Raw genomic sequence first — 23,046 nt, forward strand, 5'->3', positions numbered from 1 at the left:
ACCCAGGCCTTTGGTAAAGGACATTTTCTCAACATTGCCTTCACTGCATACCCAGCCCCAGGTTTCTCATATGACTGTGTAACCTAGAAGTCACCTCCAGACACCTTGGAGGGTCTATAGTTGGTAAACTTAGATAAGCAAATGAAAATTTACTTACTTGTATCAGGAAAGGAGAGGTCAGCACAGGGGCAGTTAGGAGAGGCTGGGTTGGGGACAGATTATTTAGCAAAGGGAAACACATATAAGAGAAGGTAAAGAAATATTCCACTTGCAAATCGCGGTACCTGTGGATGAGAGACGTAGATGGGAGAGTGAGATGGCCTGGTTTGCCCTCTACCTCCTGAGCCTTCTCTGGGCTATGGCTGGGACTAGTACCCAGACCCGGAGTTCATGCTGTGAGTATGATGTTTTTCCAAGGAGGTCAGGGAGGCAGTTGCCCTGGGGAAGGGGCTGTGACCTCTGACACTGAGCTCTGCTGATGAGAAAGTGGTTGAAAATAGCAATCACTATAGGAATTCCAAAATGGGTAAGTCTGAGTGTGATTGTGTGCTGTTCATCTTTCCTGACTCAATAGCATAAGTTCTTTGAGAGGCAAGTCTATACGTTTTTTATTAAGAGATGGGGCCAGGTGCAGTGGCTCACACCTGTAATCCCAGCACTTTGGGAGACTGAGGCAGGAGCATTGCTTGAGCCCAAGAGTTCAAGACCAGCCTGGGTAACATGGTGAGACTCCATCTCTACAAAAAAAATAAATAAATAAAAATAAAAAATTAGCTGGGCGCAGTGGCATGCACCTGTGGTCCCAGCTACTCAGAAAGCTGAGGTAGGAGAATCGCTTGAGCCCAGGAGGTCAAGGCTGCAGTGAGCTATGATCACACCACCGCACTCCAGCCTAGATGACACAGCAGCAGCCTGTCTCAAAAAATCAATCAATAAAAATAATAGAGATGGAAGTACTACTGCAGGAATAATGGTTGATGGTACAAAGACAGACACTCAGTGGCTATTGTGACCAGACACCACTACATACTAGTGAGAGATTTTGGTACTCGCTGAGGATAAATTATATCCCAAATCTTTAATATTCTTCATGAAAGAGTGAGGGAAAAAATGAATGCAAGGGAATCAGTGATTTCCAGGAAAGTGATAGAAACTACGAGAAATGTCATGAGCCATATTGCTTGAAGTTACTAAATTTAAAAATCACTTTCTTAAGGATATGGATTATTTGAGAAGATGTAGAAACTAATTGTCCTCAAAAGTAAAATCTCACCATTTTCTCCATTTCTCTTTAGTCACTTAGGATACTAATGCTAACCAAGTGTTCTCCTAAAAGGCATCAAAGACGGCCAGGCGAGGTGGCTCACCCCTGTTATCCCAGCACTTTGGGAGGCCAAGAAGGGTGGATTATCTGAGGTCAGAAATTCGAGACTACCCTGGCCAACATGGTGAAACCCCATCTCTACTAAAAATTCAAAAATTAGCCGGGCGTGGTGGTGCGCGCCTGTAATCCCAGCTACTCAGGAAGCTGAGGCAGGAGAATCATTTGAACCTGGGAGGCAGAGGTTGCAGTGAGCCGAGATCGTGCCATTGCACTCTAGCCTGGGCAACAAGAGCGACACCGTCTCAAAAAAAAAAAAAAAAAAAAAAGAAAGAAAGAAAAAAGCATCAAAGACACAGGGATAATGTTTTTGAGAAGGAATGAGGGTTAGAAGGTGAGTAAATGGCTTTCCTCTTCTCAGCCGTTCCCTCAGCACAGGAGCCCTTGGTCAATGGAATACAAGTACTCATGGAGAACTCGGTGACTTCATCAGCCTACCCAAACCCCAGCATCCTGATTGCCATGAATCTGGCCGGAGCCTACAACTTGAAGGCCCAGAAGCTCCTGACTTACCAGCTCATGTCCAGCGACACCGACGGTGAGACATCTGAGCCGCTCGCACCCTCCCTGAATCTCACACATCACATACCACCTCCAGATTCCAACTCAGTGTCCTTCCCACCCCAGTGCTGCCTCTGACTGTAAATAAACTACCCAAACACCTTTCCCTACATACCTGGAAGGTACCTGGAAAGAAACACATGTGAAATCAGAGCATTCATGGAGGAGGTCAGTAAAGCAGGGAGAGTTCTGGACTAGACGTCGAAAGAGCAGCCTTCTGGTTCTGGCTCTGCCACGTCATAACTCTGGGATCTGAGACAAGTCACTGGCTACTGCTTAGCTTCACCTTGCAGATGATTCTAATAATAATAACCCTACTACTACTAATAGCAATGATAATATGATAAAATCTCTGTTCTGCCTATCTCCCAGGGGCTGCCTGCAGGCTCAAGTTAGATAAAGTTTAAATTATTTTGTAACTGTAAATTTCTGTATATAAATCTATGAGTATTTTGCTGCTTTTCTAATCATATACCAGGGATTCTGAAATACCAAATACTAGAGTCACCAAGTTACACAGAGGCCACTAGATTAAATACTCCCTTATGTATTCTTCCATATTTTTTTCTTTGGAAAGACAGATCAAAGAACTGCTCATGTTATTAAAAAGTCAAAATGCTCTAGATAAAAAGCAGAGAACTCATCACTGGCTCCTGGAGAACTGTCCCCGTCTCTGTCTAACTGTTGTGTTCTCTTCTCTGCAGATCTAACCATTGGGCAGCTCGGCCTCACCATCATGGCCCTCACCTCCTCCTGCCGAGACCCTGGGGATAAAGTATCCATTCTGCAAAGACAAATGGAGAACTGGGCACCTTCCAGTAAGACCTCACTGGAAGGGAGAAAAGAGTCAGGCACATGGTTTTTGCTAAGAATTTTAAACCCAGAAAGGAAAAGGGTGGGGGTGGAGAGAAAGGAAAGTTAGGGAAGAGACACAAGGTATCCTTCACTCTGGTCCTTCTGATAATCACACAGAGGAAAGATTCATTTCCAATCCAAAATGAACTAGAAAAGGTCATGATCCCAAGGACACAAGCTTGTCGAGCTATCACCTGTCTGAAGACACAGAGTCAGTCATCCCTTTTATTCTTTGCAGATGCCTGATGACATTCTTTTGAAAAACACTGAAGTTGCTCTTTGCCTATGTTGTGTGTCTCTTTGGGGGCAGGTTTTCTAGCAATTTCCTTTTCAAAGGCTTGGCTTTTCCTTCTTTGCAAATGTCCTCATCGTGGTGAATGTGAGTCTGATGAAGGTTCTCTGTCCCCTTCGGAGGCCCCAACGCTGAAGCATCAGCCTTCTATGGGCCCAGTCTAGCGATCTTGGCACTGTGCCAGAAGAACTCTGAGGCGACCTTGCCGATAGCCGTCCGCTTTGCCAAGACCCTGCTGGCCAACTCCTCTCCCTTCAATGTAGGTGAGTAGGTCACCACTACCCCGAGCTGGGAACATCAGAGGCATTGTGCACTGAATGGTGGAGCTGGCAGGGAACTGGGAAAGGAAAGCATTCCATGGAGGAGGAGCTAAGGACGTGAACGTGCCTGTGGATGGGAGAAACTTATCAGATGTTTGTTGGGCAGGTGAATTGAGGAGTACATGAAGGAAGGGGAGGGAGCGTTATGTAGAAACAAAGACAATTGATAATACTTGATATGTCTGGCAGCTACAGAATCTCCGCTGGGAACAATAGTCATGTCATTCAAGTCAGAAGTTCCTCCCAAAATAAAGAACTTATTAATGTCTTGCTTCAGTTCTCCTCTGCGTCCTCTTTTTAATCACTACCGATGCTCCCACACTCCATTCTTTTTGATGCTTCTCCTCATTACATCCAAATATCCTCTCTCCATTTAACAGCTACTCTCGGAACCCTAACTCATGATATTTCCCTTCATGGAAACTCGAGCACCACCTTTCGTCTTTGTTCTGCAAGCATATGGCTGCTTGTGAATGGAAGGTTTTCCCTCTACAACATCATGTCCTCCTTCTGTCCCCTTGTATGGATAATGATCCTTCTCCGTGGGGGCCACTGTCACAGCCCGCATTCATGGTCACCTTTTCTCCTCTGCCAACTCTCTAAGCAATAGTATTATCTCAGGTTTTCACTCCCTTACGCATGCCCCATCAGCAACCTCTCGTTTCAGTTTCTGTCAGACAAACAGGTGAACCACTGCTCTAGGATCCTCCCTGGGGGTTAAGAACAGACTGGTCTCCCTTTCACATCTGGGACCTCACACATTTCTGGGGCATCTCTGCCTCCAAAAATTTGGACTTATTTGCTTGTAACACTAGCACCCTTAATGAAGTTATGCAACTTTCAAATGGGGATTTGGCCCTGCTGCTTACTTAATTTTTCTGAGCCTCCATTTTTTGTCTCTTAAATGGAGATGATTACAGGTACTATTTCACAGGTTGTTCTGAGGAGCAAATAAAATCACGGAGCCAGAATATAATAAGCACATAATAAATGTTACCTGTTCATATTGCCGTGATGGTGACTATGGTGATCTTATCCCCTCTGTCATTCACAGACACAGGAGCAATTGCAACCTTGGCTCTGACCTGTATGTACAACAAGATCCCTGTAGGTTCAGAGGAAGGTTACAGATCCCTGTTTGGTCAGGCACTAAAGGATATTGTGGAGAAAATCAGCATGAAGATCAAAGATAATGGCATCATTGGAGACATCTACAGTACTGGCCTCGCCATGCAGGTAAACATGTGCTGGATGCTCTTGGTTGGGTTCCTGCCAATAAGCCTGGATTGCAGAATCAAGAGGCCAGGCTTCTACTAACATCTCTGTGAAAGTCCAGCTAGTATGACCTAAGATATATTCTTTGTGGTGCCTGGGCCTCAGTTTCTCTACTGGTAAAATGCAGGTAAGTGTTAATTCCTCCCTACCTCCTATGTAAAGTGTGAAAACAAATCTATATGAACTCGTTTCTCTTCCTTGGGGAAAAAAAATGAAACAAATCAATCAAGAAATATATTAATTTATTATTAATAATGATCAGTTTATTTGTAGTAGTTCAGACTATTACAATTTTGATGTATAAATAATAAGAATATTAAAGCAGGCCCTCTAAAAATATACAATTTTTATATATATATGATGCAATCTTTTATATATATAAAATCTTATATATATATCTTATATATAAGATGCAATCTTACCAGCCAAGTGTTCTTTTTCAGTGTTTTACCTTGATCTAAAAATAGCAAGTTTATACTCAAAATGATTAAGGAAAATAACCTAAAGTTGACCCAGCCTCACAAAAACCCATAGTAAATGGTAAAGCAGATCTATCTGTCAGCCAAGTCCATACTCAATTCTATGCTTTAATAGCATGCATTCCCAGGCTTCGATTCTGTAAGATGTGTTTGGTATTCATAGTTCCAAATCCAACAACCCACCCTACCCTACTTGATTAGGGCAGCAGCCTCCATAGAAGACAGATGCACCAATGGTAGTGGGCAGAAATAACCAACTAGAATCAGAAACTAGCAGCCATCTGTGGCTGAATCCTCTAATCCCAACTAAGAAGTTTTAGCTCCAATGACTCAAAATATCCTATGGGGATTAATAGGACCAGGAACTCTTCAACTCAGAAAGCCCAGGAAAGGGAGAATCATGGAATGATGATGCCAGCCCTAAACCTAACATAGTTGCGGACTATTAGAAAGAAATTGTCTCCTGGGGAAAACAATGGAGACTAGTATTGAGATTTCATACATTAAAAATTAGAAAAGGATATAAACAGCCTAAGAATTGGTTCATGTTAAACATAAGAGCAAAAAAATAATTTCCACTTCAATGGACCACGTATAGAAGTGACTAATAAATATAAAGTTCACTTCTATGTCACAGTCAAGGAGACTTTGTCATAGAACAAAACCCTGTTTTTTCCATGGCTGAATTTTACAAGAACATTCCCAGTGCTCTTGTCTAGAAGCTTTTTGGAAAGAAAAAGGCAGTCTGGAAGAGATATAAAAGATGGTTTGGGGACTTTTTTTTTTTTTACATGTGACTCTCTAAAAATAACCTTGCTTCAATTTAGCACCAGAGAAGTGTTTACTTTTGCTAACTTGGTTTGCGAATTCTGTTTGGATTTTATCACCTGCCAAGTACACTGATAAGCTGTACCTGGGAATTAAAGCTTTTCCTATCAAAAGGCAGGACTGTGTCTAGATCCAAATACCACAGGCCATGTGGATTTCTTGTCAGAATACATAATCTCTCCCTACCCTTTTTACTGCCTCTATCTGGAATTTACTTAGGCATCCTGAAGTCTGGAATCAATAGGTGTCTAATATATAACATTTTCCTAATCTAAAATATTCTGATATAGAAAATCAAAGGGCTCTGGAACTATCACAACTTAGGTTTGACTCCTAGACTTGCCACCATCTCAGACAAATATTGAATTTCCCCAAATTTTATTTTCTCCATAATAATAAGGTTGCAATTCGGTTAAATAAAATGTGGTATGCAAAAAAATGCATGCATAATGTCATGCTTAACAATTGTTCAAGATCTGTCTCAGCAGAGCAGTGATGCTAGTAAACTTCCTTTTCAGCCTTTGTTCACCTTCTTCCAAGATGTCAGTACACTTCCAGTGGCCCAGGCCATGCTCATCCCTACCCAAAGACGCTCATGAGGCATTTCCTCTGTTCCAGAACTTCTCATCTTTCTTCCATGAATATCCTATTGCTTTCAAGTTTCCTCTGATAGGCGCTTATCTTGAAAAGGGATCTGATAGGCCAGGCATGATGGCTTACACCTGTAATCCCAGCGCTTTGGGAGGCCGAGGCGGGCGGATCACTTGGGGTCAGGAGTTCAAGACCAGCCTGGCCAATATGGTGAAACCCCATCTCTACTAAATATACAAAAATTAGCCTGGTGTGGTGGCAGGCACCTATAATCCCAGCTGCTCAGGAGGCTGAGGCAGGAGAATCACTTGAACCCGGGAGACGGAAGTTGCAATGAGCCGAGATTGCACCAATGCACTCCAGCCTGGGCGTCACAGCGAGACTCCATCTCAAAAAAAAAAAAAAAAAAAAAAGAAAAGAAAAGAAAAGAAAAGAGAACTGATAAACTTCTTGATGGAAAGTTATTAATGACATCTAACCACTTAATGTGTTATCCTCTCTAGAGTGTTGGCGTTGGTGATGTGTAATCCCAATGAATATATCTTGCTTAGTGAAATTTGGGAGGTGCATATGACAAGTGGACAAGATATTGTTGCTGAGGAGCACCCACCTGATGGCCCTTAAACCAACTGCCTTGTAAAGTGGCCTCTGTCCAGAGCCATGCTTTATGGATGCTGAGGTTCAGTGATGGTCGTCCCTGTCACAATTGCCCAGTTGTGCATACTGACCCTAGCTGAGACAGCCATTTATGACTCCTCTCTCTCTCTTCTCCCATTTCCTATTCCAAGCTTCAGGTGAAGCAGTCATTAACAATCTCAGCCTATTAACATACTCTGGTGGCCATAATTGCACTGTAAAGGAAGGGAGGTGGTAATGACAGCTTCCATATCACATGTCACACATCACGAAATGCTTTTATATATTAGCCCCTTGGAACCGCAAATGACTCCCCCAACAATAGACAGAAGTTATTATTTCTATTTTATTCATGCGATAGATAACGCAGCAAAATAGGTGAATGGCTGCATGGCTTGGTGTATTACTCAAGACTCATTTTGCAAGTAACAGAAACCCAAATCCTTTTAGCTCAAGAAAAAAATGAGGATTTACTATTCACATACACTGGGAAGTCTAGGGCTGAATTAGGTGGTTTCAGGAATAACCAGAATAAAGGGCTCAAATCATGATATCAGGAGCCACTCTTTTTTCATCGTCCAGCCGTGATTTTCCTCATTCTTTCCTGCTGCAGGGCTTCTTCAAAGTGTCTGAGAAAGATGGTCACTAGCAGCTTACTGTTTACTGGCATGGTCCAGTTGAATAACCTTAGCAGGAAAACAAAAATCTTTCGGTGTCCCAACATCTGTATGTCAGGGAATGACTCTGATTAGTACATGTGTCCACCAATCACTGTCATCAAGGGGATGGTGACCACCATCAGCCCAGCCCAGGTCATGAGTCCATCCTGGGCCAGGGTTGTGGAGCCTCTGAGAGTCCTGATGCAAGCACAAAGTGAGGGAAAATCCACCAAAGAGGGCACATGACAACATAAAACAAGGGGTTTACTCCGTTTATGTGGCTAGATTGTCCTAGGCTAAAGCTCCCTCTGGAGCCCAGCTCTCACCCTCACTCTACATTCAAGAGTCGTTCGTAAATATGACTGCCTAATAGTGTTCCCTGGATCTGATCATTGCACAGTTCTGTGTCTGCTGTCTGACAGACACTGTGCTAAGTGGTGGGGACATAGCATTGAAGACGAATGTGTTCCAAACCTTACATAGCATTGGCTTTGCATTCTGGGTGACTACGTGATCACAATGATTAGTGATCAAGTTTATCTCTTAAGACATGTAAGAGCCAACTCTCAGCTATGCCTAATTCCTCTTTCTCTCTCTCTTTCTCTCTTCCTTCCCAGGCTCTCTCTGTAACACCTGAGCCACCTAAAAAGGAATGGAACTGCAAGAAGACTATGGATATGATACTTGATGAGATTAAGCAGGGGAAATTCCACAACCCCATGTCCATTGCTCAAATCCTCCCTTCCCTGAAAGGCAAGACATACCTAGATGTGCCCCAGGTCACTTGTAGTCCTGGTAAGACATCCACCTCTCCTTATGTCATAAAGCAGCAACTTATGCCAGAAATGACATGTGGATCAATGTTAAGTGGCATATAGGCTTGTAATGTCCATTATTCCCATGTGGGCAGAGCACATCTGACTCCCAGTCCTTAAGAGTGTGTGCTAGCACAGACATACCTTCCTGCACTCAGAACTCAGCCCCATATCTACTTCATTCAGCATATATTTATGCAGCTCCTACTATGTGCAAAGCATTTTGTGGGATACTAGAGGTAGGAGAAGCTCCATGGTCCCAACTATCAAATAACATATATAGCTTCATTTATTCATTCGACAAATGTACCATCAAACACTATGCATATCTTATCATATCTGCCTTTCGCAAAGTCAGAAGACAGATGTGTAAACAAAAACTACAATATTTGGGACAATCAAGTAAGTATTAAATAGAAGTTAAAGCCACACATAGTGCAAATGCCAAAAAGAAAAATAGTGACCAGTTGTTGATTTTGTTTGGGAGGCTTCGGAAAAGAACAGAATTCATATTTAAGTCGAGCCTTAAAGATCTAAATACGAAAGCTCGATGCACGCAACATATCAGTGAGATGGAGTGGAAACCTAGCATGCCACTTTTTAATTAAAAATATCTTTATTTTATTCAATTATGCATACAAATGAAAGACACTTAAAATTCAAACATTACAGAAATATGCATTTAGAAAGTGGAGGTCTTGCATAAAAACTTATCACTCCAGAGATTACTAGTGTTTGGTATGGATTCCTCAAACTCTTTTTTTTTAAATAAAATGCTAACATAAAGCATCATTCCTCTTGCATTGCATGAACTTCCTAAGACAAGAAGTGATTAATAAGTTTCTTGTCTAACTCAATGCAGAATGTGGAGAACAAAATCAAGCAAACTGATCCCAATCCTACCAAACACTACCACATTCACTCGACCCCTTAGGCTGCTTCCCAGTGATGTCCCAACCTTAACAAGGTGGCCATGGAGTTTTTGCCGGAATTCTATGCTAGTTGTCCAAGTACTTTGTTAAATGGTATGAAACTCACTACTTTCTTGAAATGTCTTCTGGGGTGAGTTGCCAATAACAGAGATTTTGCACCTATGATACAAACCCCATAATCTTTGACAAATGTGGCCTCTTTGCCCTTCACAGATCATGAGGTACAACCAACTCTACCCAGCAACCCTGGCCCTGGCCCCACCTCCTCATCTAACATCACTGTCATATACACCATAAATAACCAGCTGAGGGGGGTTGAGCTGCTCTTCAACGAGACCATCAATGTTAGTGTGAAAAGTGGGTCAGTGTTACTTGTTGTCCTAGAAGAAGCACAGCGCAAAAATCCTATGTTCAAGTGAGTATTACAAATGTCATTCATCATTCTCTCAAGGCCTGATGTGAATTCCCATTTTTTATCCATCCTCTGTTTTCTTAATTTTTTTCCTTTTGATAACAGATTTGTATTTAATAGCCCCTTGAGCAGCTTACAATCTAATAAATAGGTAAGGCTCTCATGAAAACTTAAATCATGCAAGTCAATGTATGATGAAGTTTTAAAAACAAAAATTCAGAGGAGATTCGAAAGTCCATTGCAGACTAGAATAGGCAAAAGAGACTTTGTAGCTTTGAACCACAAAGAATAGGTACTATTTACAAAGATGTGGGAAGAGGTAAGTCCAGAAAAAGAAATGGCCAGAAAAAGCTGGGCGTAGTGGCTCATGCGTGTAATCCCAGCACTTTGGGAGGCCGAGGCATGCAGATCACCTTAGGTCAGGAGTTCAAGACCAGCCTGACCAACATGCTGAAACCCCGTCTCTACTAAAAACACAAAATTAGCCAGGCGTGGTGGCACATGCCTGTAATCCCAGCTATTCGGGGGGCTGAGGCAGGAGAATCGCTTGAACCCGGGAGACGGAGGTTGAAGTGAGCCGAGATCATGCCATTGCACTCCAGCCTGGGCAACAAGAGTGAAACTCTGTCTCAAAGAAAAAGGAAAAGAAAAGAAAAAAAATGGCCAGAACAAAGCATTTGCGATAAGACTGAGCAACGAATTTGGGGCCAATGAATAGGCCAGGTGGACACACCAGGTTGGGTGACAGTGTAAAAGTCTTGAAATACCAGGTTCAGGAGACTGGACTGCGTTTTGCAAGTTTTTGAGTAAGAAAATCCACTTTGTAAAATGTTGCTTAGGTCATGAGAATAGGAGACAAGGCTAAAACGTAGGACATGACTCCAATAATGGAGCTGTGAAGTGACGATGACTTCCTCTGGGATACACGGACCCACACCAAGGCTCTGTGAGTGATGGGACATACAGATCAAGAGAAAGAAGCTTCAAAACTATTGATTAAAGGGTCAAGAAGAAAGAATATCTTTCAAAGAAAGGGATTAAATTCCTTAGATATGTTTAATGGTGGGCATTTGAAATAGGAACATTAGAAGGCTTTTAGAGGTATAGTCCAGGCACAGTGGCTCACGCCTGTAATTACAGCACTTTGGGATGCTGAGGCGGGTGGATCACTTGTTAGGAGTTCGAGACCAGCCTGGCCAACATGGCGAAACCCCATCTCTACTAAAAATATAAAAATTAGCCAGGCGTGGTGGTGCGTGCCTGTGGTCTCAGCCACCCGAGAGGTTGAGATGGGAAAATTGCTTGAGCCTGGGAGGTGGAGGTTGCAGTGAGCCAAGATCGTGCCACTGCACTCCAGCCTGGGAGACAGAGTGAGACAAACAACAAAACAAAACAAAAACAAAACAAAAAAAGGAAGGAAGGAAGGAAGGAAAGGAATTGAGAGAGAAAGAAAGAAAGAGAAAGAGAGAGAGAAAGAGAAAGAAAGAAAGAGAAAGAAGAAAGAAAGAAAGCAAGAAAGAAAGAAAGAAAGGAGAAAGAAAGAAAGAGAGAAAGAAAGAAAGAAAGAAAGAAAGAAAGAAAGAAACAAAGAAAGAAAGAAAGAAAGGAGAAAGAAAGAAAGAGAGAAAGAAAGAAAGAGAGAAAGAAAGAAAGGCTTTTGGAGGTATAGAGGAAGTACTAGGAATAGAGGTCAGGACAGGCAAAAAAAATTGGATGGTCATCTGTTAGAGGTGATGACCTAAGTCAAGAACCCAAGCAGTAGGTAGCAGATACATGCACCCAATAAAACCATAAGACATATTTAGTTATTCTCATTTTACAGATAGAACCCTTAGGCTCCAAGAAGTTAGTAATATTCCTAAGATCACATAACACATAACTGATAGAGTTGAGAGCAGAATCCGGGTTGGACTGAATCTGATGCTCATGTTCTTTCCATGCCTCCTCTCAAGGTAGGGGAAAATACAGAAATAAATCACAGAGGAGAAAATTAACTTTTAGAGAATGTTTATAGTTTGCAAAAAGAGGAAGCAATAAAGAAACATGGAGAAGTCTAAGCTACAGGAGGAGAGGAGGAAAAATGCCAAGTCATGCAAAGGAAAAAAGCATCTTTTCTTTTTCAAAGAAAAGATGATCCAAATTCTTCAGGAAGATATCAAGAAGGAATACTGACAAAGGCTAAGGAACTGACAACTGAGTGATACCACGTGGGTGTCTATTCCACCCGGTTCTGTTGAGCACATTGTGTCTGCTGCTTACTGCACGACTCCATAACTTCCCTAACTTCCATAGACAGATCAGGATAAAAATTGCACTTCAAAACTATTTAATTTTTTTTTTTTGAGACAGAGTTTTGCTCTCGTCAACCAGGCTGGAGTGCAATGGCGCGATCTCGGCTCACTGAAACCTCCACCTCCCGGGTTCAAGTGATTCTCCTGCCTCAGCCTCCTGAGTAGCTGGGATTATAGGCACCCACCACCACACCCTGCTAATTTTTGTATTTTCAGTAGAGATGGGGTTTCAGCATGCTTGCCAGGCTGATCTCGAACTCTGTACCTCAGGTGATCCACCCACCTCAGCCTCCCAAAGTGCTGGGATTACTGGCGTGAGCCACTGCATCTGGCCCCAAAATATTTAATTTTAAAACCCTCTGGATATACCGTACTTCACTTCTCTGAAGTTAGCTTTAATTTTGCCTAATTTTTCTTTTTCTGATTATAAATGTAATAAATACATATAGCAGAAATTTTGAGGGAAAAAGTATAAAGAAGAAAAATCATCTACAGTCCACACACAGTATCACAACTGTTAATATTTTTTATAACTTTTGTAGGTTTTTCTATGCATATTACAAATAGGTGTGATCCATCATATACATGAGACAGATATTTCATGTAAAATTTGTATCTCATATTTTCACTTAACATTATTGCATAAGTAGTTTCCTATGTTACTGAAAATTATTGACAAATATTTTCACAGCTTCCAAATATTTAATCTTGGATATTCATTCCATCACTCATAATTATTTACCCATTTGGGGGAATTTACATTTTTTAAATTTGATTATTAATAGGTGTTTTCAAAATCCATTCATTTTCATTTCATTTCATTCTAAGTGAAGTAATTTCATATTCATTAGTCATTTGCATGTTTGCTTTTTTAAAATTTATTTATTTATTTATTTATTTTGAGATCAGGTTATGAGACTGGCTAATTTTTGTATTTTTGTTAGAGATGAGGTTTCACTATGTTGCCAAGGCTGGTCTCGAACTCATGGGCTCAAGCAATCTGCCCTCTTCAGCCTCCCAAAGTGCTGGGATTGCAGGCATGAGCCACCACACCTGGCCCATTTTCTCTTTTTTTTAACTTAACTTTTATTTTAAGTTTGGGGTACATTTGCATGTTTGTTACATAAGTAAACTGTGTCATGGGGGTTTGTTGTATAGATTATTTCATCACCCAGGTATTAATTCTACTACCCATTAGTTATTTCTCCTGATCCTGTCCCTCCTCCCAACCTGTACCCTCTGATAGGCCCCCGTGTGTGTTGTTCCCCTCTGTGTAGTCATGTGTTCTCATCATTTTGCACCCACTTATAAGTAAGAACATGCAGTATTTGGTTTTCTGTTCCTGTGTTAGTTTGCTAAGGATAATGGCCTCCATCCATGTCCATTGCAGCACGGTTCACAGTAGCAAAGACATGGAATCAACCTAAATGCCCATCAATAGGAAACTGGTTAAAGCATTTTCTCATTTGATTTTATCTGATCATTTTATCAGATAAAATCATGCTCAAAAGAGAATATCATTTAAAATGTCTGAAGCATTTATCTGAAGCATTTAAAGTGTCTCTATCCTGGCGGGTGGATTGCTTGAGCCCAGGATTTCGAGGCTGCCATAAGCTAGGATCTCACCACTAGCCTGGGTAACAAAGTCACACCTTGTCTCTAAAAAATTAATTAACTAATTAATTAATTGGCTGTCTCTATCCCTTCATCTTACCCCTTATTCCCTGACCTAAACTGAGATGTTAATCATATATAAACTTTTTTTTAGATTTGAAACCACGATGACATCTTGGGGCCTTGTTGTCTCTTCTATCAACAATATCGCTGAAAATGTTAATCACAAGACATACTGGCAGTTCCTTAGTGGCGTAACACCTTTGAATGAAGGTGAGGGAAGAAAAGGCACAGGAGGTATCTTCCATAGTTTGAAGGCTACATTCCTTAATTATTTTTTCATTTAATGTATTCATTCATTCACTTAATGAATAATTATGAGATCATATGTGTATATACAATAATTCTATAGACAGTGATTGCTTATATATGTATACACATATATATTTTGTATATATATATATAATCATTACATAGAGAAAGAGATTAATTCTGTAGGCAGCGATAATACTTTCAACAGAGAAGGAAAGTAAGTCTTAGAGACATTAAAGGGTCTTGTACAAGGCATGCATCTAGAATGTAAAAGTGGATAATCAAACCCAGGTTTCCAAACTCTAGGACAAATGTGCTTTGTACAAAAGTTTCACTCAAAATTCGTGCTTCACCTTCTTTTTTAAAAAAAATCTCCAAAGAGAGAAATGCCTGCATACGGATATTGGTGCATGTGTCCCCTGAAAAAATTAGGAGAAAGTGGGAAGAATAAAACTCAGACTTCAGCAAAACCTTAACATTTGTTAAAGCTTTTGCACACATATTAAAATATTCCCTAATTTAAAGAGCATTGCTGTATGGTTTTAGTCTAAGCATGATGTTACCTAGTTAACCTGATGTTGACTGTCACCATGCAGAGACATGTAAAGCCAAATAAAGTCACAGTAGAGCCAAGGCCACTTGGCTTGGAAAGGTGCTTCATTATCCAATATTACAGTGGAGGAGATGTTTTTCTTAGAGTCTATCATGTATTTAGCAAAATCTTGCCAGTCAGAATTTGTAGAGTTATAGCAAAGCATATAATAAAGATCTTGGAGTCACAGAGGACTTGGTTAGAAGCTCTTTCTCTTATTTAATAGCTGCATTACATTAGTAGTAAATCTGTGAGCCAGTTTCCACAGCTTTAAAATGGAAATTGCATTAACCATTTATTGGGTTATTGTAAGGATTGGAAATAATATACTTAGAATGATTAAGTACAATGTTTTTCAAATGGCATGTATTCAAAAATACTAATCATCATTATTATTAGTTTTCTATTAAATGTTTCTATTAAAGAAATGTCTCTATTAAAATATCCCATATACCCCATAAATGTACACACCTACTATGTACCCATAAAAATTAAAAAATTTTTAAGTACCCAGAATTTTTTTTAAAAAAGAAAGTAATTCACTTTGGGAGACTGAGGCGGGCGGATCAGGAGGTCAGGAGATTGAGACCATCCTGGCTAACATGGTGAAACCCCGTCTCTACTAAAAATACAAAAAAATTAGCTGGGCATGGTGGCGGGTGCCTGTAGTCCCAGCTACTCGGGAGGCTGAGGCAGGAGAATGGTGTGAACCCGGGAGGCAGAGCTTGCAGTGAGCCGAGATTGTGCCACTGCACTCCAGCCTGGGTGACAGAGCGAGACTCCGTCTCAAAAAAAAAAAAAAGGAAAGTAATTGCCCCAGGAACTTAAATCAGGCATATTCTCACGTCTACCAATTACTTTTCTTCCCTGGGAGAAAGAATGGTAAAGGCCTCTGAGAAACAAAAATATTTGGGCCTGAAACTGTCATTCTTTCTGTTGCCCAGCTACCTGAAAGGTAACAGATATTGCCATCATCTGTCTTTCCTGTTCTGAAAGACAAAATTCTCAACCCACTGCTCTTTCTTAAGTCTTACAAAATCTTCAAAAATGAACAGGAAGTTCTCCCTTGAATGCCCTAATTTTGGCCTAAATAAGCCATTTTAACAATAACCACCATTTATTGCACAATTATTCTGTGTCAGGTACTGTATTAGGTACCCAGCGGTCATTATTCCTAATTCTGAAAATAACTCTTCAGAGTAAATATTATTAACAAAATCTTGTATGTGAGGAAAAAGAGACTCGCGCATCTTAAAGGGTATACCCAAAGACTTACTCCATGAAGTGGTGACCAGAGACTGGAAACAAGAACTCCCTAAATCTCAGTTTCATGTTCTCTTCATAATCAAACTGCCTATTTCTCTCTAGGATGATTTTACTCCTTTAAAAAAATTTAATGGGTTCACTGCATCTGGCTCACTGCATCCTCCCTTGGGGGACAGAGGTGGTTACATGCACCACGGTCACCTCATGTTATTCTCTGCTTATTTCCAGGGGTTGCTGACTACATACCCTTCAACCACGAGCACATCACAGCCAATTTCACACAGTACTAAGGAAGAGGTGGGTTCAGCTTCTATCAAACATCTCCAAAGGATGGGTGAAATTTTTTCCACTTCATCTTAAACCTATGCAAAAAAGCGAATGCCTGTGATGCTACTAGATTCTTGGTAAAAACATGGAAAACCGCTATGTAGAATAAAAATGCAAAGTTCACTGGAGTCTCAACATCTACGACTCATGAAAATAAAATTTTCATCTTCTCAACACAATGACTGCCAATCATCGTTTAAACCTAAGGTGAGGGGAAAAGGGAGAGTAGCTGATATTTTTGGATATCATTCTGATTTCTTGATTAATTAAATAGCACACTCCCTATTTCTACAAATGATATATTTTTTAAATTTCATATTTTCTTATACCAAGTACTCCTTTTTAAATTGCCTAACGTAAACATGCCCACGTATGGCCAAACATTTCAACATATAAAACTCCCAGATGGTTCAAAACTTGGTAATTGATGTTATGTCTTAACTCTCTCCTTCTGTTTCCAATTTTTTTGGTTAAATTCATATTTAAAATATATATTTAGATCATTTACATATGTAATATGTAAATTAACTTATATTCAATATATTATACATAATTTAATATACTATATATTTACATGATTATATATAACAATGTATTTTATATGATTATATATAATTTAACATATTATATATTTTATATGATAAATAGATACAGATCTTTGAAAAAATTTTAAGCTTTCAAAGATAAACATAACTCTAATCTCTACTGGTAGGAGTGAACACTGGTACAAACTTTCTAGAGAATAACATAAAAATTTGTATCAAAAGACCTAAAATGACCGGGCGTGGTGGCTCATACCTGTAATCCCAGAAGTTTGGGAGGCCAAGGAAGGTGGATCACCTGAGGTCAGGAGTTCGAGACCAGCCTGACCAACATGGTGAAACCCGTCTCTACTAAAAATACAAATATTACCCTGGTGTGGTGGCATGTGCCTGTAATTCCAGTTACTTGGGAGGCTGAGAGAGGAGAACCACTTGAACCCAGGAGGCAGAGGTTACTATGAGCCGAGATCACACCATTGCACTCCAGCCTGGGCAACAAGAACAAAACTCCATCTCCAAAAAAAAAAAAAAACAAAAACAGGCCTAAAATACGCACACCTTTGGCCAAAAAAAATCCCAATTCTGATATTTATACATATATATAGATATATAGATATATAGATATGAGGAACACATAAATATACAAGAATCAAAAGGTCAGCTGTAACTATTATAGACAAGAGCTTAGGTGTATAGCCACAAAACACTTCCTAAAACTGAACCCCAGAATCAGACAGACTGAACTGCCCAGGCACAAGCCTCCCATCTGAGCATCTCAGAGCAATAACCTGCTCTCTGCTAACAGTCTGGCTCCTAGGAGAAGGAGGTGTGGGCCACACAGGCCCAGGTCCTCATTTCAAACTTATCTATTAGGTAACTCTCTCTATCCCAGAAAAAGGCCAAGACTGTCACTATAATGGAAGGAAATCTCAGGGGTGGTGAGCAAAGTGCTCTCAAATAATGTTTATAATATGGGAAAAAATAGAACAATGTAGATGTCCAACAATAGGACAGGACAAACTCTGGTGCATCCACATGATGGGATACTTAAAAGTTACTAAAATTCATGTTGAAGATAAATTCTTACCGACATGAAAAGACGTTCATGATGAACATGAATGAAGTGAGTGAATGAAGTGAATGAAGGCAACTCCAAGTGAATGAAGGCAAGTACATGACGACATTATAATATTTTCCATGCTGGAGTGTTTCAGTGGTGATCTCTGTGTGCAGAATTATTGGTGATTGGGTTTTTTTGTTTGCCTCTCTGTTTTCTAAGTGTTAGCCATTCAACACATAATAATTGAGCAACTAGAAAATGGAAAAAACATTATTTTATACAAAGATTATTTTTGTTTCTTTAACAATAAATTGGGCAACTAAAGAGATTTCTGTGTGTGTGTGTGTGTGTGTATGGGAGAGTTCTGTCCCCAACCTTTGCTCTAATAATAAAAATTGAGGAAACAAGCCTAAGGAGGAAACAAAGAGAGGGAAATCAAAGATTTGTTTCATATAATGAAAACCTTGTTTTAGCTACCTATCTAGGACTTAATTGTGTGTGTGTTCATCTATATTGGCAGAGCTAGAGACAAGGAAACGGCTTCAGAAGTTGTAATTCAGTTTTGAAGAAGTGCTTTATTTATTTATTTATTTATTTATTTATTTTTGAGATAGAGTCTTGCTCTGTTGCCCAGGCTGGAGTACAATGGCGCAATCTCGGCTCACTGCAACCTCTGCCTCCCAGGTTCAAGCAATTCTGCCTCAGCCTCCCAAGTAGCTGGGATTACAGGTGTCCATCACCATGCCAGGCTAATTTTTGTATTTTTAGTAGAGATGGGGTTTCACCATGTCGGCCAGGCTGGTCTGGAACTCCTGACCTCAGGTGATCCACCCGCCTCAGCCCCCAAAGTGCTGGGATTACAGGCATGAGCCGTCATACCCAGCCGAGGAAATGCTTTAAAATGTACTTATATTGGCATAGACTATAAAAATGAAGGTAGTTGTCATAAGTAATTTTCTTAACGTGAGAAAATACAGCAAAAGAAAATCATATTAAGTACTTTGGGGCAGGAAGTTAAGTTTCTTGGGGCAGGAAGTCACATAACTTCTGTTTATAAAATACACCTCCAGCCTGAGCAACATAGGGAGACCCTATCTCTACAAAAAAATAAAATAAAAATAAATTAGCCAGGCGTGGTGGAACATGCCCGTGGTACATGCCAGCTACTTGGGAGGCTGAGGTGAGAGAACCGCTTGATACTTGAGCCCAGGACGTCAAGGCTGCAGGGAGCCATCATCACTCCACTGCACTTCAGCCTGGGCTACAGAGCCAGCTCCTGTCTAAAAATATGTATCTTTTTTAATATATAGTATAAGTGTATATGTATAAAATATACCACTATATATACCTATAATATATATTTATATATAATATATAATATATATTTTTATATAATAGGTATATATTTTTAGATAATGGGTATATAAATATATAAACAATATTTAATAGGTATATATACCTATTATATAGGTTTATATATAATAGATAAATACTCCTATTATATATAAATCTATATAAATATATAATATCTATATAATACACAATATTATATTTATGTATTATATATTATATACTAATATAATACTTATATGATGATATATGATATATAAATATATCATATGTATGATACATAAATATACGTATGATACATAAATATATGTATGCTACATAAATATATCATACGTATGATACATAAATAATCATACGTATGATATATAAATATATAAGTATTTATATATCTATATATGATATATAAGCATATATATCATATATATGAGTGCATATATATAAAAATACCCATTTTCCAAGACTTATTTCCACTTTTTAATATGTTTCCAATAAATTTTCCAGCTTGTTTCCATTCGTCATTATCTCAGAGATTAAGGATTTCTACTCTTTCCTTGTTCATTTGGGGACTACTACACAGTTTAAGGATTTTTTTCCAAGCATTGCTTCTCTAGTTTCTCTTGCCCATAATTCCCATGTTATAGTCATTTAGCACTAGTAAATTATCTAAGAATAAACAGTTCAATTGGGTGACTTATTAATATACAGTACCTGATTTCTTTTAAAAAAGTGGTAACAATGAAACAGAATACCCCTGAAACAAAGCCACAGCCTACAACCAACTGATCTTTGACAAAGTCAGCAAAATAAACAATGGGGAAGGATATCCTACTCAATCAATATTGCTGCCATATACAGAAGAATAAAATGGGATCCCTACCTCTCACCATATACAAAAATTAACTCAAAATGGATTAAAGACTTAAATATAAGACTTCAAACTATAAGAATCCTAGAAGAAACCCTAGGAAATACCCTTCTAGACGTTGGCCTAGGCAAAGAATTTATGACTAAGCCCTCAAAAGCAAATGCAACAAAAACAAAAATTGACAATTGAGACCTAATCAAACTAAAACTCTTCTGTTCAGCAAAATAAATTACCAGCTGGGCGCAGTGGCTCATGTCTGTAATCCCAGCACTTTGGGAGGGTGAGGTGGGCAGATCACTTGAGGTCAGGAGTTCAAGATCAGCCTGGCCAACATGGTGAAATGCCCTATCTACTAAAAATACAAAAATTAGCCGGGCATGGTGGTGGGCACCTATAATCCCAGCTACTTGGGAGGCTGAGGCAGGAGAATTGCTTGAACCTGGGAGGCAGAGGTTGCCGTGAGTCGAGATCATGCCACTGCATTCCAGCCCGTGCAACAACAGGAGACTCTGTCTCAAAAAAAATAAGTAAATAAAAATAAAAACAACCAAGGAAAAAAAAAAAGAAGTTACCAACAGAGTAAACAGACAACCTACAGAATGGGAGAAAATATTTGCAAACTCTGAATCCAGCAAAGAACTAATATCCAGAATCTATAAGGATCTTAAACAAATAAACAAGAAAAAAAATCCCATTAAAAAGCAGGCAAAGGACATGAACAGAGACTTCTCAAAAGAAAACATACAAGCAGCCAATGAACATATGAAAAAATGTTCTACATCATTAATCATCAGAGAGATGCAAATCAAAATCACAATGAGAGGCCATATCACGCAAGTCAGAATGGATATTATTAAACGATCAATAAATAACAGATGTTGGCAAGGTTGAGGAGAAAAGGAAACACTTATACACTGTTGGTGGAAATGCAAATTAGTTCAGCTCCTATGAAAAGCAGTTTGGAAATTTCTCAAAGAACTAAAAATAGAATTACCATTCAACCCAGAAATCTCATTACTGGATACATACCCAAAGGAAAATAAATGGTCTGCCAAAAAGACACCTGCACTCACATGCTCATCACAACACTACTCACAATAGCAAAGACATGGAATCAACCCAGGTGCCCATGATGGTGGATTGGATAAAGAAAATACGTTACATATAGGTCATGGAATACTACATAGCCATAAAAAAAATGAAATCATGTCCTTTGTAGCAGCATGGATGCAGCTGGAGGCTGCAATCCTAAATGAATTCATGCAGAAACAGAAAACCAAATATTGAATGTTCTCACTTATAAGTGGGAGCTAAGGCTGAGGGGAGTGGCTCACACCTGTAATCCCAGCATGCTGGGAGGCCAAGGTGGGAGGACTGCTTGAGCCCAGGAGTTCACAGACCAGCTGGGGCAACATAATGAAATACCGTCTCTATGAAAAATTTGAACATTAGCCGGGCATAGTAGCACATGTCTATAATGACAGCTACTTAGGAGGGTTAAGTTGGGAGGATCACTTGGACCAGAGCAGTTGAGGCTGCAGTGAGCAATGATCACACCACTGCACTCCAGTCTGGGTGACAGAGCAAGACCCCATCTCCAAAAAACATAAAAATTAAAATAAGTGGAAGCTAAACATTGGGTACACGTGGACACAGAGATGGAAACAATAAACACTGGAGATGAGACGGGAGACAAGGAGTGGGGCAAGGGTTGAAAAACTACTTATCAGGTACTACATTCACTACTTGAGTGACAGGCTCATTAGAAGCCCAAACCACAGCATCACACAATATACCTATGTAACAAACCTGCACGTGTACCCCCTGAATCTAAATTTTTTTTTTTTAAAAAAAAAGGATGGATGCAGCCAGGCGCGGTGGCTCATGCCTGTAATCCCAGCACTTTGGGAGGCTGAGGCGGGCGGATCACGAGGTCAGAAGATAGAGACCATCCTGGCTAACATGGTGAAACCCCATCTCTACTAAAAATACAAAAAATTAGCCGGGCGTGGTGGCGGGCGCCTGTAATCCCAGCTACTCGGGAGGCTGAGGCAGGAGAATGGCGTGAACCCAGGAGGCAGAGCTTGCAGTGAGCCGAGATCGTGCTACTGCACTCCAGCCTGGGCGACAAAGCGAGTCTCTGTCTCAAAAAAAAAGGATGGATGCACATAGATTTGGAAGACGAAGCAAATACATTTATCAAACACTGTAGTGTTTCCTTTCACTTGGAAATTTAATGTTTACTTCAATTTTTATGAGGGGAGCTTTATGGAAAGATGCATTTGTATTTATTATGCACTCAGTTTTATGTTGGGTAGTAGTAAACTCTCATAGGAATTAATGAGAAGAAATTTGTGATATGATAACTGTTTTTCTTCATATTATTTCATATGATTATAATTAAACGGAGTTGTTACACTTTAATTCATTCTTCTCTATTACACTCAGTACATTAGGATAGAGAGCTTATTATAAGCAGTATACATATCTCAGAGAATACAATTTATATTTTGAAGTTAGAATGCAAATTCTAACTTCAAAAAATAAATTAAATTTTAAAAATAGAAAGACACAAAATTACTGAACATACCAAACAAAATCAGTACTGAATATGCATAGAAAGTACCTATGAAGAAGAAACCTAACATTACCTCTGAGGTTCTTCTGGTCATTATTTTATTCCCTCTACTCACATTTTTCTCATAGTCCCACAAGCAAGGATCATTTTTGCTTAACAATATATCTTCACCACCTAGCACAGCACCTGGCATAAATATTTATATTGAATTAA

The 23,046-nt window shown here is 39.6% G+C and overlaps 1 protein-coding gene across 1 annotated transcript; it reads left to right on the forward strand.

Moving 5' to 3' along the window:
• The first annotated feature begins 270 nt into the window (after nt 1-270).
• On the forward strand, nt 271-16,725 carry CBLIF (cobalamin binding intrinsic factor). The gene is made up of 9 exons (XM_002821732.3): nt 271-395; nt 1,743-1,919; nt 2,647-2,760; nt 3,212-3,352; nt 4,464-4,645; nt 8,495-8,672; nt 9,838-10,039; nt 14,096-14,214; nt 16,340-16,725. Exons 1-9 carry the CDS (start codon nt 317-319, stop codon nt 16,399-16,401), a joined length of 1,254 nt encoding a protein of 417 aa, XP_002821778.2. The 5' UTR covers nt 271-316; the 3' UTR covers nt 16,402-16,725.
• The last annotated feature ends 6,321 nt before the right edge of the window (nt 16,726-23,046 follow it).

This window comes from Pongo abelii, chromosome 9, assembly GCF_028885655.2.
Source record: "Pongo abelii isolate AG06213 chromosome 9, NHGRI_mPonAbe1-v2.0_pri, whole genome shotgun sequence".
Classification (NCBI taxonomy): Eukaryota; Metazoa; Chordata; class Mammalia; order Primates; family Hominidae; genus Pongo; species Pongo abelii.